Source organism: Rosa chinensis, chromosome 3 (genome assembly GCF_002994745.2).
Source record: "Rosa chinensis cultivar Old Blush chromosome 3, RchiOBHm-V2, whole genome shotgun sequence".
In the NCBI taxonomy this organism is placed as follows: Eukaryota; Viridiplantae; Streptophyta; class Magnoliopsida; order Rosales; family Rosaceae; genus Rosa; species Rosa chinensis.
Window position 1 is genome coordinate 18,136,037 of NC_037090.1, and position 14,855 is coordinate 18,150,891.

The 14,855-nt window shown below is 38.9% G+C and overlaps 1 protein-coding gene across 1 annotated transcript; it reads right to left on the reverse strand.

Moving 5' to 3' along the window:
* Positions 1-3: 3 nt before the first annotated feature.
* LOC112194991 (trihelix transcription factor PTL) lies at positions 4-3,051 on the reverse strand. The gene is made up of 2 exons (XM_024335265.2): positions 2,150-3,051; positions 4-1,553 (listed from the first exon to the last, which is right to left on the reverse strand). The coding sequence occupies exons 1-2, from the start codon at positions 2,662-2,664 to the stop codon at positions 299-301; spliced, it is 1,770 nt and encodes a 589-aa protein (XP_024191033.1). The 5' UTR covers positions 2,665-3,051; the 3' UTR covers positions 4-298.
* Between the last annotated feature and the right edge of the window lie 11,804 nt (positions 3,052-14,855).

The window sequence follows — 14,855 nt, forward strand, 5'->3', positions numbered from 1 at the left end:
ATGTTTGCATAATAATTAAAGGTCGATATATAAAACTTTGAAAATTAAGGTTGGGTTGGAGGATGACAATCCCAACACTTAGCACCACTTCAACCTCGATCTCCCTTCCGCATTAAATAGTAGTACTCCAGAAAGAAAATAAAATGCTTAATTTATTTTCCTCCCTCTAAAATTTAAACATCAAACCTCTCCTATACATATATAAATCCTCAGTTAGCTCCTTGCTTATATAACAAGTCAGCAAAACCACCTTCCAATTACCCTTTACAAGTTTTTTGTCATCTTCCTCATCTCTAATTCACTGGTTTTGGCTACCCTTGCTGAGCTTCAACCCGTAGTTCTCCCACAAATTGTCTCCTTCGCCCATCAAAAATGGAAAACAAGTGTCGTTCACCACTGCAGCATTGCCTACATTTGGATTATTAGAGGGAGAACCACCATTACCTTGTTCATGATTATTCATTTCACATGTAGCATAGACTCCTCCTTGACTACTATACAATGAGGAATTTGACTCATTGTTCCCAAAGTAACAAGAGCTTGACCTTGAATTGTTCTCCTTCCTCTTCTTACTGAACAACTCTTTGGAACACTTCCTCACATAGTTTATGCTCTCCCATTTCTCCTTGCAGACCATTCCACTCCTTTCATATCCCAAACAACTCATCTTCGCCGCTATCTCCTCCCAAAGTCTTTCCTCCACACACCCACCTCTCTGACTAGTACTAAACCTCGACTCCATGCTTCCTCTCAACTGAATCAATTTGTTAATCTCGCATTCCGGCCATGTCTCTTGCTCACTCACAATATCCTCATGATCATGATCAGGGGTTGAAGAAGAAGTCTTTACTTCATGACTAGTACTACTTCCTGTTAATTTCTGCAATGCATCCATGAGAGCTTTATCCCTTGCTTCAATCCAAGCTCTCTCTTTAGCCCAAAACTGCTGCTCTCGCTCCACCCGGCCCGCCTCTTGTTTTCGCCACTCTTCCTCTCTCAACACCCTCTCCCTTTCTTTCTGCTCAAGCGTGCCCATCAGCTTCTCCAACCACTCCTCTTGCTTCTCCATCATCTTCCTCATTTGCACGTCGATAAACTCCTTTATCTTTACCTTCCATCCCCTCCTCTTCCTCGTCCTCTTCATCTCAAGCACTTCATCGTCCATCGGAGCAATGGCACTGCCGTCGTTGTCCTCCGAGGAAGACGAGTCCTCGAAATCGGAAGAGTTCGAGACGCTTTGAGTGGACTGATAAGTAGTAGCGGTAGTAGTATCTTGATGACTCGGTTGAGCTTGATAACGAAAAGTATTATTATTGTTATTGATATTATTATTACCGACGAAATGGGATTGATCTGGTGGGAGTGATGAGACGGCAATGTTGTTGCTAGTTTCGCCATAGAGAGCTTCAAGCTGCCGAAAGAATCTATAGTGCTTTCCATCTTGTCTTCCGGCCTTCCCTTCCTTTGTCTTCTTGTAATACTTGTATAAGTTTTCGAATTTTTCCCTGCATTTTTTTCCGCTTCTTTGATACCCATGTTCCTCACACATGATCCTGCAAAAAAATTTAAATCAATTAAGTGTCCGATCATCTCAACAAATTAAGGGAACACAGAAATGATAGATTTGACAGTATTTGTAGGCAACCCTAATTGAATTGTGAAGTGAGAAGAGGGCATGTGATTTGATGATGATGCTTAATTTTGGTAATGATGATGCTATGATGGAGTCCCATGTGCTTAAAATATGTTTGGTAAGTGTATGATCTATTATGACCATTCAAATTTCAAAAGAAGAACATGTAATCAATGGGTCTCAAAAGGACATTTAATTTCTTGCATAGATCATGTCTTTTCTCATCAGAAAAAAACCAGTCGATAATTGGTACCGAATTGCATCGAAGAAACCACCAATACTTTAAATGATGGCTACACATTTTCAAACACCGAAAACGAGTCAGTGACTCAGTGATACAACTCCTTTTGCATAAACCAGTACTCATCAACAGACGCAACACCTGGATTTTCAACTGCACTTCATAGTCTAGTCATTTTCCAACTCCAAACGAAAATGAGAAGAAGAAGAAGAAGAAGAAGTAGTAGTAGTAGAAAAAAAAGTTAGCTATACTGATAATTAGGAATGTAAGTTTACCTAGAGACTTCATCCCAGAGCGGCCCTTTTTGATTAGCCTCTTTGAACTTGTAATCGAGTCGTGACCGGATCTCCAGAAGCGTGAGAGTCTCTTGCCTCGGCCACCTCCCGGACCCGCCATCACCGCCGAGACAGCCTCCGCCCTCAGCCTCCAGACCACCGCCGCCACTGAGAGAAGAAGTAGCCGCAACAGTATTATTAGTACAAGCACCACCACCACCACCACAACCACCGGCCGAGTCAGCAGACCGAAACTCATGAATCCCACGTGGTATGATGTCGTGGGAGGTCTGAAGCCGGCCCATCATCATGATTTCGTAGGGATGCTGCTGCTGCTGCTGATGCTGATGATGATGATGATGATGATGATGGGCCGGAGCGAGGAGCTGAGGCCTATGGTGGTGGCTACTGGGGAAGAGCTCCGTCGGAGTCTGGATGGCCGGGAAGTGAGACCTACCAGTTCCGTTCATGAGCTGCCTGAGATCTCCTAAACCATACTGGTCTTCCATTTCCATGGAGATCGAAAGAGAGAAAGTTTGAGAGTACTGAGGTAGTGAGAGAAAGGAGACTGAAATTGCAAAGGGTGTTGTTGTTATAAGAGAGAGAGAGAGAGAGCGAGAGAGAGAGAGATAGAGCGGCAGAGTCGGATCGTGTCGTTCACGAAAAAAATATCGAATTTAAGCACAGGACAATGGTCCCATGCCCCTCTCTCTCTCTCTCTCTATCTCTTGGAGTCTTGGTGACTCACACTAAGTGAGAGAGCTGTGTTTCTCTTGCTCTTTAAAAATGGCTCTCCCTGCTGTGCGCCTTTGTTTTGTATGTCACAGAGAGCTAGCGTGTAATTTGGAGTGTTTGGACAGAGATATTAGCAGAGACGGGACCGGAATGAGGTCTACGTAGGTCTTCTTTGGGTTTATATATCACCGACTCCGTGAGTCCAGTAGTAATAGTTGACAGACCCGATCAAACCTCGACACGTGTACAGAGACGGGACTACAGAGGAGCTGGTGACCCGCTACTGTTCCTAGGATGGGAGTCGTCTTGACCACTGAAACGGGGTGCCGTAGAGAGAAGCTGGAAACGGTTGTCGTTTGTGGAGATCGATTTGGGAGAGGTTTTAAGGTGGAAGAAACTTGGAGCAGTGGAAAAGTGAGGGAAGGGCATGAATGAACAGTGGCCACTACCACTTGTGTGTGAATATTTCATCTCGATCTCTGCTTCTTTTTGTAGTTTTTCAGGTGGTGCCTCTTTTACTTGGCTAAAAAGGGCCTTCGGGGGTCTCAGCTTTTGTGCCTCACTAATTAAAGCCCCCATTCTAGGCTTCCACATCTGTTCCTTTTTTTTTTTTTTTTTTTTCCGCCCTACCTCATCATTCATATAATTGAGGCTTATTTTGGTTACCATTGCCTAACCTTCATGCACCAACTAATTAAGGAGGAGCTCTATCGATTTGGTGAATGTTGAGGTAAATTCTGACAAAAGTTGTCTATAATGTTTCCGAGTATTGAAGTTTTAAAACTGGAATTGTTAGATTAACTTATTCAGTGGAGCAGGCTGTAAAAAATTTACAACATAACGGTTTTCGAATCTGGAGTTTCAACTACTTCAAAATACCATAGAATTTTTAAATTTTGGCATTTCAACATTATGCAACCATTATGGTGATGGAGACAAGAAGGACAATATAGTGTTTTGATTGGGGATTGAACATTCCACATGTTATGACTTAGAACAAACATTTATCTATATTTAATTGGTGCACTCTTTGCTAGATGGTTGTTAGAATACATAGATTTTGTGAAGAGTTTTGGTATTATTTCAAGATGTTCTCTTTATACTTATTGTAATTTGGGGTTAAGCCTCTACGTTCCCTCCCCCCCCCCCCCCCCCCCCCCATATATTCTGTAATTTTATTAATCAAGGCTTGAGGGCAGCCGCACCAATCCATTTCAAAAGAAAAAAAATCAGTTTCTCTCTACTCAACACGTGTTAAATTATGATTTATAATCAAAAAGTGATCATTTACATAGCGTTGAAAACATCTTACTTCACTTTAATCAAACGCGTGCTTTTTCTAACACGTATACAGAAAAAAAGAACATAATTTGTTCCTCTCCATTTTTATCATATGGTTTAAATATCATCTTTGTTGTACTACCAAATGTCACGTCCCAAGCAATGAAGATTTACCAATAATGATAGATAATTGTTTAAAATTGAATACCAGATATAAAAAAAAGGTTTCAATTCTTGTCCTAAATTACTTGCATTAAAAATGTGCGTCCACCTTTTATGCCTTTGTTGATTTCAATTGTTTTTTTGACGCACCAAGGTTCATGTCCCAAGTGCATGCTCAAGAAGAATGATGTAAAAATAATATTTTACTATATTATTGAATTTGCATGCACTTCATAGTTTATATCTATTGCAAGAGTTCTTATTTGGATAATTAAGACTGGTTTAAAAACAATTTTTTTTTTTTTTGAAGAGGAGGAATCCTCTCCATCACTCTATGAGATTAAAGGAAAAAAGAATACAAAGGAGGGGGATAAAAAACCAAAACCTCCCAATTCAAAAAACAAGCATAATGAAATTCTAACTAGTTAACAAAAACGAAACTGAAGAAGACCCAACCTATCATTCTCATAATCTTTCTTTGGCTACACATAATTTTCAGATAGATTGTGTCTTTTGGTTTCGAATTTCTTCACTGGCTTTTGACATGTAAACTTGACAGTTTACTTGAGGAGACATCAAATTAGATGTGTGATCGCCTAATTTTCCATAAAATTTTAGTTATTGAAAAAATTGTGTATGGAGAGGCGTGGATTATATGTTCACATCAATCATATTCCCATTAGTTTAATGATGCGTAATCATGAATTAATAGATGTGGTGTTGTCATAAATTTGAGAAATTAGAAGGATTTCAACCTCTTCACGTATTATCAATTAATTTTCGAATGAATGTTTAAATTTTTTTTTCCATCCATAATTAACTTTTTACATCTATATTTAGTCCAGCATCAGGGGCGGCCCTGGGGGTGTTCAAATTGAGCAGCCGCACAAGGCCTCCGGTTTTCGAAGGCCTCTGAATTCAATTTTGTAATGGCTTTAGATAAATATATAGGTCAAGAATGTTGAGAGTTATTGAATTGTTGTTCAGTTTAGTTGGCCACTTTACCTTAAGTTATTAGGCTTGATTGGTCTTGGGTTCAAAACCCATGGGTGCTTAGCTCTGTTTAATTTTTTCTTTGTCTATTTTGTGATCTTCTCTCTTCTTTTAGGCAGAAATATCACTTTGGTCATCGAACTATGGCTCGCTCGACACTTTGGTCATCCAACTTTTAAAAACTTCATTTTGGTCATCGAACTTTATCATCGCATATCACTTTGGTCATTTCGTTTGTTTTTTCTGTTAACTCTAAGGGTATTTTGGAGATTTAAAGTTTTACTCGCCATTTTTTTAACTTAATCCAACTTTTTCCGTCTAAACATAAAACTCCATCCAATTTTGCCAACTTTTCCCTCCTTTTATAATTCCTTGATTTATTAAATCAATATTTTTCTTCCTCTTATATTCCCTCCCTTTGAATCATTCTCTGATTTGATTATTTTTCTCTGTTGTATGCTTTGATTACTGATGATGAATGCATGAATAAAAGGAGGGAAAAGTTGGCAAAATTGGATGAAGTTTTATGTTTAGGCGGGGAAAATTGGATTAAGTTATAAAAATGGTGGGTAAAACATTTCATCTCCAAAATATCCATAGAATTAACAGAGAAAACGGAGAAAATTGACGGAATGACCAAAGTGATATACGGTGATATAGTTCGATGACCAAAATGAAGTTTTTAAAAGTTGGATGACCAAAGTGTCGAACAAGCCATAGTTCGATGACCAAAGTGATATTTCTCCCCTTCTTTTAATATATTTTTTTTCTTTTCATTCCTAAGGTCTCTCTACTTTCTTCTTCGATCTTTTGTTATGTTTCTTGACTTTTTTTTTCCTCTATTTTTCCTTCCTTGTTGATTTTTTTTTTTTTTGAAATGGGGTTGGGAACCCAATCAAGCTGGGAGGCTCAGCCCCATGCCCATATTATTATTCATTATAGACTGACGCATCGGGGGGGGAGGGGACATAATACCTGAACCCCTAGTGCTCATAGAAGCTTTACAACAATCCTCATAGAGGACATCTTGTAGGTAAGCAGGAGCCTCTTCTAAGAAAGGTCAACAACATTACCTAGATTAGCAAAGTGGGCTAATCTATCTGCCACACTATTTGCTTCTCTAAAAATATGTCGAATTACAATAGTATCAAAAGCACTAATATAATCTTTGCAATCATCAATAATTCGACTAACCTCCGAGTTATCCTTGTTGATGTTTTTAGGCATCCAATATATTTTTTTTCTATTTATACCAAACATTTTTTCTTAGTTCTTCTAATTGAGATCGTGATTAATAAGGCATCATTTAAATTTTCGCACTTGACCTCTTAATTTTCAAGACCGCCCCTGTCCAGCATCAAGTATTGATTCAATGTACAATGTGTTCAACATGGCAGGAAACAAAAAGTAGAATGTGTTGAAAAGTCAATACAGATGAAACTTTAGACATATTAAGGGTAATCTCATAGATACTCTTGTCCATGCATTTGAATATAATTAGATTTGAAATTACTTTCTAGAACCTTAATAAGAAGTTACTAACATTATGCTTTCATATTCCCAAACTAAATCACATAATTTTACAGGTATTTGCAATCAGAATAGAATTAGAACCAGCTGCAGACTATAAGTATATGTACTGTAAGTTTTATAATTTAAAGATAATATTTCAAACTTGAACGCCAATTCAATATTGCTGAGGGAACATTTTTGGTATTTGAAGAAATTTATTATATAAAAAAGATAGTACATAGGGAGGATATGCAACCAAGACGTTTTAGAAGAAACAATAAAACCAAAAAGCAACTAAAAGATAAGCAAGATTACTACCATATATGCAATAGCTATGGAAAAGACATTTATATAAAATGCAATGAGAGTTATCAAGTTGGGATTTATTTTCAATCCAAGTACCCTACGTTGTCTAAACTAAGACTTTTGGATCTAAATTTAAGAAATTTTTAATAATTTAAAAAGTTTCTTTCATGACTTGGAGTATTTGATGTTTCGAATATAGCAACCGTTGCATCCACAAATCAAATTCAAGTAAAGAGTCATATAATTTCATATAGCAAGATTTCTAAGGGCACTATCCTTTTCTTTTATTTATTTTTTACTTCCAAGGGCCTCTCACCCCACCTCATCCTATCCATTTTTGATGATAATGAAATTTGAATATATGACTTTCACGGTATTAGTTAAGCTAGCTAGTTTATAAAAATAAATCATGACTCACTAGGGAGGGATATAAATACGAGTATTGATTTGAAATTCATAATTGAAGAATTGTGTTTCTAAGTATTCCACCTCCCGATCATCATCTCTGTTAATTAAGTTGTAAGTGGAGCCCTCTTAATCTGAGTCCATTGGACCATTATAGGGTGTAATTGTATATGGAGAGGCCATGTGATTACCGCAGTCGATAGCGATGCATGCAGTATTACTGACAATATTTTGTGTACTACATACCTCCTTTATCATTAAATACGCCTACAGTCTTTGTTCTTCTTCTCGTCGCTTTCATTGTTCAGTTTCGCAACCAATTATTTGGTCCCAAGTAATCGCATTTCTAAGAGATGAGCAATGATTAAGTCTAGGTAATTAAGGCCAGTATTAGCAATATCGGGGTTATGAGATGTGTGGAATGGTGAGAATTCTAAGTTGATAATATCAGATGTTTGAACCATGGTTGATGTTGGTGAGCTATGTTGATGTTTTCCTAGAGGATTGATTCAATATCATTATACGGATCCATTGCAAGGCAAGTGAAGGCAATTTGTCTATCACTTTGATATAAGATTACTCGGTTCTGCAATTGATGTATTCTTGAAAAGCGATTAACTTTGCCACAAGGGATGAATCTATGGTAGGGCGACTAAAGGCAAACATCCCATTTGAGAGAAACTGCTTCACGATTCATAGTTCTTTTAATATCTCATAAAAGTATATAGGTGCCAAATGTTCTAAGAACTGTATCAAAAATTAAAAAATGTGGAATTGGGCAAGCAAAATAAGTTGGCATATATGCAGACTTCATCTACGCTACGAAGTCGCAATTGGGCAAGGGAACTACTTGTTGGCATATGGATTGGACGGTGCTCGACAGTATGAGGTTCACGCTCAAAATTGTTACTACTTTTTTTTTTTCCTTCGTTGTTTTAGTCTTCAACTTCGACTATGAATTATGCGATTTAAACTCTAAAAAGTTAAAAAAAAAGAGTTTTTCTATTGGAACCTCCAAATTTACTCACTTGATCTCTATGCTTTTTACACCTCCTATCAAATTTTTAAATACTAAATTTACTCATTAAACCTCACTAAAGTTCCTCAAATAACCTCACTCATATAATTTACAAACAAACTAAAATCTTTATAATAAAAAACTTAGTCATTTCAATGATTTAATTACTCTATAAATCTTAATTACATCTTCATTCCTTAATCAGACAACATAAATCTTTTATCCAATAAAAAAAATCAAGCACAAGGTATTGAGTTTTAAAAATTAATAAAAATAAAATAACATTTTTTTTAAGGCAAAACAGAACAGAACTTTATCGAATCAAGGAGAAGGGGACTCCTGTTGTACAATGTCTCGGATGCACTCCGGAATGGAGTTCAACCAGTTGTTACAATTATCATAATCAAAAGCTATACTAGCTAGTCGATGTGCTGCCCGGTTGCACGTTCGGGGAGCAAAGCATAACTGTACATGCTGCAAGGTTGTTAGGGTAGCTCGGATGCCATCAATCAACGTCCCATATTTTGTGAGGACTGGAGAAGCACTACAGATATCTTGCACTGTGACCAGACAATCTGTTTCAATAATCACAGACCGGTAATTGTGCCTCCTAATGAGTTCCAACCCGGCTTGTATGGCAAGGAGTTCCACGTGAAGAGCAGAGCTCACATATTGAACAACCTTCTGAAATGCAGCAAGAACTTCTCCCTTAGAATTGCGAAGAATACCTCCTAGTCCACCCTTTGGTAGGTGAGGCACAAACGCCCCATCAATATTCAGTTTCAAAGTAGATTCATTTGCAGGTAGCCATGTACGTGTACCAAGTTGCCTAGGTGATGCATCAGTGGCTCGCAATCGCTGGAACTCCTCCAGCCACATCATACAACTAAGGAAGATGTCAGCAGCACTCCGAGCGTTGTCCTCCCATAATTTTGTATTACGATTGGTCCATAGTCCCCATATAAGCATCGATAGCTTCTCAAAATTCTCCATCTTGAGATTTAAAGCTTGTTCCAACATCCATTCTTTGAAGTTGATGTGAGGAAGCAAAGAAGTCTGAAGATGAAACTGAGCTTGAGATAATAGAGTGAAGGCTGTAGGACACTTACAAAAGATGTGGGCAATGTCCTCCAGATGATGATTGCATAGAAGACACTTGAGCTCTCCCACATAGCCTTTAAGCATTAGTCTCTCTCTTGTAGGTAACAAATTGCAGCAAGCCCTCCATACACATATTTGAACTTTGCCCGGAACTTTTGCTTTCCAAAGTCTCCTCCACAACTCTCGATATGGATCACCATTGGAGGAGGATGCTAAAGCATTAGCTAGAACCTGTTCTCGTGCCACCCAATAGGCACCCTTGACCGTGAACCAGCCCCTACGTTCCAAGGACCAGTAGGGTTTGTCTGGAGCACTATGTTGACTAAGTGGGAGACTAAGGACTTTAATGGCCACTGTGGGGTGAAAGACAGCATGTACAATATCCGATATCCACTGCTTAGTGTTTGAGTCAATAAGATCTTCAACATATTCAATTGAAGAGAGTGCAGGCCTTGAAATAAGAAATTGGGAGCAATTTGGCACCCACTGATCATGCCAAATATGCGCCTTCGTACCATCACCAATTCTCCATCTAGTGCCGGCTTTCAATACCGGTCTTCCTGCAAGAATACTTCGCCAAGAGAAGGAGGGTGTCTCACCAAGATCAGCTTGCCAAAAATCAAAATGTGGAAAATACCGTGCTTTATATAGTCTCGCAATGAGTGAAGTAGGATTGTTGACTAACCTTCAACCTTGTTTAGCCAACATAGCAAGATTATAAGCATAGATATTTTTAAAACCCATACCTCCTACATGCTTTTTGAGACAAAGTCTCTCCCAACTCCTCCAATGAATTTTCTTTTTTCCAGTCGTGTCACCCCAAAAGAAAGAGACACAAAGCTTGTGGATATCATCGCATAAAGTCTTTGGCAATAAGTAACAATTCATAGCATAAAGAGGCATAGTTTGAGCTACCGCTTTTATTAGAATTTCTTTACCTACACAGCTTAGAATCTTAGCTTTCCAATTCTCTAGCTTCTTGGACAATTTCTCCTTAATGTACTGAAAAATTTGGGTCTTTGATTTGCCTACACGCATTGGCAGGCCTAAGTATCTATCATGCTATTCCACACATTCAACTTCCAATATGGCTGCAAGTGTAGCTTGAGTGTCAACATGCACATTTAGAGAAAAAACTACCCTACTCTTTTGGAAATTCACCTTCTGTCCAGAAGCCCTTTCATATGTGTTCAAAATGTTTCTGTAAGCTAGACATTCTTCAACTGTAGCAGCTCCAAATAAGATGCTATCATCTGCAAAGAATAAATGATGCAATATGGGAGCTTGTGGACACATTTTCAAGCCCTTAATAGTACCAGAATGAACTGCTTGTGAGATCAATGCAGATAAACCTTCAGCACACAAGATGAATAGGTATGGTGACAACGGGTCACCCTGCCGGATGCCCCTAGTGGGGTATATAGGAGCAGAAGGTTCTCCCTGCACAGAATAACATAACTTACAAAGGTGACACAACTCATAACCATAGTAATCCATCTTGACCAAAAACCAAGTTTTACTAGCACGGCTTGCAGAAAAGGCCATTCCAACCGATCATAAGCCTTACTGATGTCTAGCTTAAGAGAAAAAAAAACCTTCTTCCTGTGTCTTGAGTTTGTGCATGAAGTGAGCAGCCTCAGTAGAGATCAGAGTATTATCCGAAATTAATCGGCTAGATACATAGGCACTTTGAAGTGGGGAGATGATCTCAGGGAGCCATTTTTTCAGACGATTAGCAGTAACTTTGGAACTAATCTTGTAAATTACATTACACAAAGCTATAGGGCGAAAGTGTGAGGCAATAGTAGGTGTCTTAAGCTTCGGAATGAGATAGATGTGAGTAAAATTAGACTCCTTCCAAATCTCACCATTTTCCAAGATATTACGAATAGCAATATAGACATCCAAACCAACAATGTGCCAGTATTTTTGAAAGAAGAAGGGAGACATACCGTCTGGTCCAGGACTTTTAGAAGGATGCATTTGGAACAAGGCTGTTTTTATTTCCTCATCTGAGTATGGTGAATTCAAATCATTATTCATGGTGGAAGTGACTTTCGTTGGAGTAGCCCGAAAGACCTCAGAGATTGCAGCATCATCTATACCTTCAGAGGTGAAGGTCATATTGTAAAATTCGAGCAATAAAGGCTGAACTTCTTTGGGATCATCAGTCCACACCTCCTCCTCATTCTGTAGGCCACAAATAGTATTTCTACTTTTCCTGTTAGATGCCTTACGGTGAAAGTAAGCAGAATTCCGATCACCATCTTTTAACCATATAGCCCTTGACCTTTGCCTCCAGTATTTCTCCTGTTGTGATAGTAGTTGACTCTGTTGGACATGTAACCTTCTTTGCTCCTCATACTGCTAAGGAGAATAAGGTTGGCTCATAATATCATGCAACTTTTCCTGAATTTCACGTAGCTCAATTTTGTGCCTTTGAAATTCATTGCTATGCCATTACATTAACATTTGACCCATAGCATGTATCTTGGTACCCATCTGCTGCAGCATATTCCCGATTAGTGGAGATGACCAGTGCCTTTTGATGATTTCGGTACACTGTTCATTCTCATGCCATAACTCTTCAAAGCGAAAATGCTTGCTCCACTTTCTGTGTGACTCACGCATAGCTCAAACCTCAACTAACAAAGGGTTATGATCCTAATCAGAATGAGGTAAAGTGAGCGTTCTACTCAAGGGGAAGAGACTTTTCCATGAGCCAGACTGAAAACAACGATCCAGTCGTTCCTTAGTAAACTTATTAAACCAAGTGAACCTACAGCAATAGAACCCCATATCCACTAGTCCTGCAGCCTCCATAGTATGACGGAATTGCGCCATTGCAGCAAGTGCTCTAGGAGGACCACCTGACTTGTCAACCATAGTCATGAGCTCATTGAAGTCACCTGCCATCAACCATGGGAATGAGCACGCCTCTGCAGCTAGGGTTTCAATCAAGGACCATGTTCGATGTCGATCCTCTCTTGCAGCAAAGCCATATATCCCAGTAAATCTCCAAATATCATTTGTTCCTGCCTCCCTTACCTCTGCATCAATATGATGTGGAGCTTTTGTGCGAAGGTCAACATGAAGCTCCAAACTCCATAGCAGAGCCACCCCTTGCGATTCTGGTCCTTTTGGAAAGCAAATATTATCCTAAAAAACCAGGCGAGATGACAATGAATTGATGAGTTGGGGTGTTGCTAGGGTTTTAGCCAAGAAGATGAGATGCAGCCTCTTGGGATGAACCAAATCGATCAAAGCACGTTGTGTTTCAAGGTTGACAATACCTCTGCAGTTCCAAACGAGAATATTTGTAACGCCCCAAGCTGCACCTCACCAGCTTAAGCACGTCACAGTGCCGCGAGCCTCTAAAACATAAACCGAACGCTCGATTTACATTCTAGAGAATCGCTAGCCATTTTGTTTGAAAACTTTTCTTATAAACACAGCGGAAGCTACAAATATTTTGAGGTGAAAAATCCTTGAGTTGCTAAAATTTATTTCATTCGTCGAGGACTTGAAATGAATTCTCACACACAAGGTACGAACTTCAAGGAAACGAGAACTCAACCAAAATTTACACACGACTAACTATCAACAAGTCTCGGAATACGAATTTCGAGAAATATAATTCAGAACAAGGTCTAAACAACAAAATTTACCGAACTTGTTCTGCACACCCAGCTCCTTCCACTATTGTCCCGTCACCAGTGCACAGTACCTGCATCCACACTGTTGTAGGGGTGAGCTTTCGTCCTTGCTGCTCTTACAGGAACTCTACCACGACTAGATTTGAAACCACTAAATATATATTTGGGATCCCAGTATGAAAACATGCTTAAATCAAACATTTTAAAGGAACGACAAACTTTAATGTTTTTCAACTTGAAAACCGATGCATGATGCTTAAATAAATACGGCGCCAAAACCAAGTATTACCTGATGGCCGGTCCCATAGACCCACTACATGACCTTACCTCAAATTAAGTTATCACCAGGTAAGCGTAGCGAGAGCGTCCACTACCTAGCTACACACACGTACCGGGCCCGTTATTACGATCGGAATACCCGGACGACCGGCGTAACTAACCCTCCGGAGGTTAAGGGGATCGAACCCAAGGAAGTCAGAGCCACCCTTCGCTCTCAAGCCATCACACATTTTCTCACAGATTGGTTAGTATGCATTGCATTTTACATAACCAACCCATACCACTTATCATGCATCACATTAATAAAATATAAAAGAAAATCACAAACCGAGGAGAGTCCTGAATTCCCTACCTGGATTCGGTTGCTTTCTCTCACGTATTCCGAGAGTCGCGAACCTTCCGTTCCTCGGGTAACTGGAGTCCTAGATTCCGACATTTTGACTATTAATATCATATTGAACAATTATATGAAATATCGACGATTAATATATCGTCTAAACCAACTGTTTCTGGTTGGACCAGGAGTTAACCAAGGTTTGCCCAACCTTTCCTGGTTTGACCAGGATTGACCGTTTTGACCATTGTTTGACCAACGTTTGACCAATTGTAATAGATTCGATAATTAACCCAAATTACCGAACCTTTTACTTAAATCACGATATCGACCATATATATTAGGTGCACCCAAATTTTATCAAGGCCACCCGATATATACACATTTCTTTTCTCTACTCACTATCATTTTTACAAAATGCTTATGCAAACCAATGTTATAACAAATTCCCAACTCCATGAACAAATGAATTCAAGTATCCTTAACAATTTCGTCACATAGTAATCGAAATTACTATGGACACCCATCCAAGCTTATTCCATTCTCAATTAAGGTGTGCCCAAAATACTAAGGACACCCAAGCTTCATAACTTGACCATTTTTCGATTATTCCACAATCAATTCATAACTTCTGTACTTTTACTTCTTAATTAACAAAAGCCAAAATTCCGACCTAACAGCACAATTCAATTAACCCCTACATCACCAGTCAACCATCTCACAGTAAGCATACAACAAAGCAATCAACCCCAATCCAAAATTTCAATACCAGTAGCAGATTCATCAACACAAAATAAGAGGTTTCCCAATTTCACAAACACTTATTCTGAAAATGCAAACCATACCGCACATCCAACCCAAATCTTCACTTTCAGGGATTAACATCTGATTATCACCAAGTACCAAACTTTGATTCAAGATCAG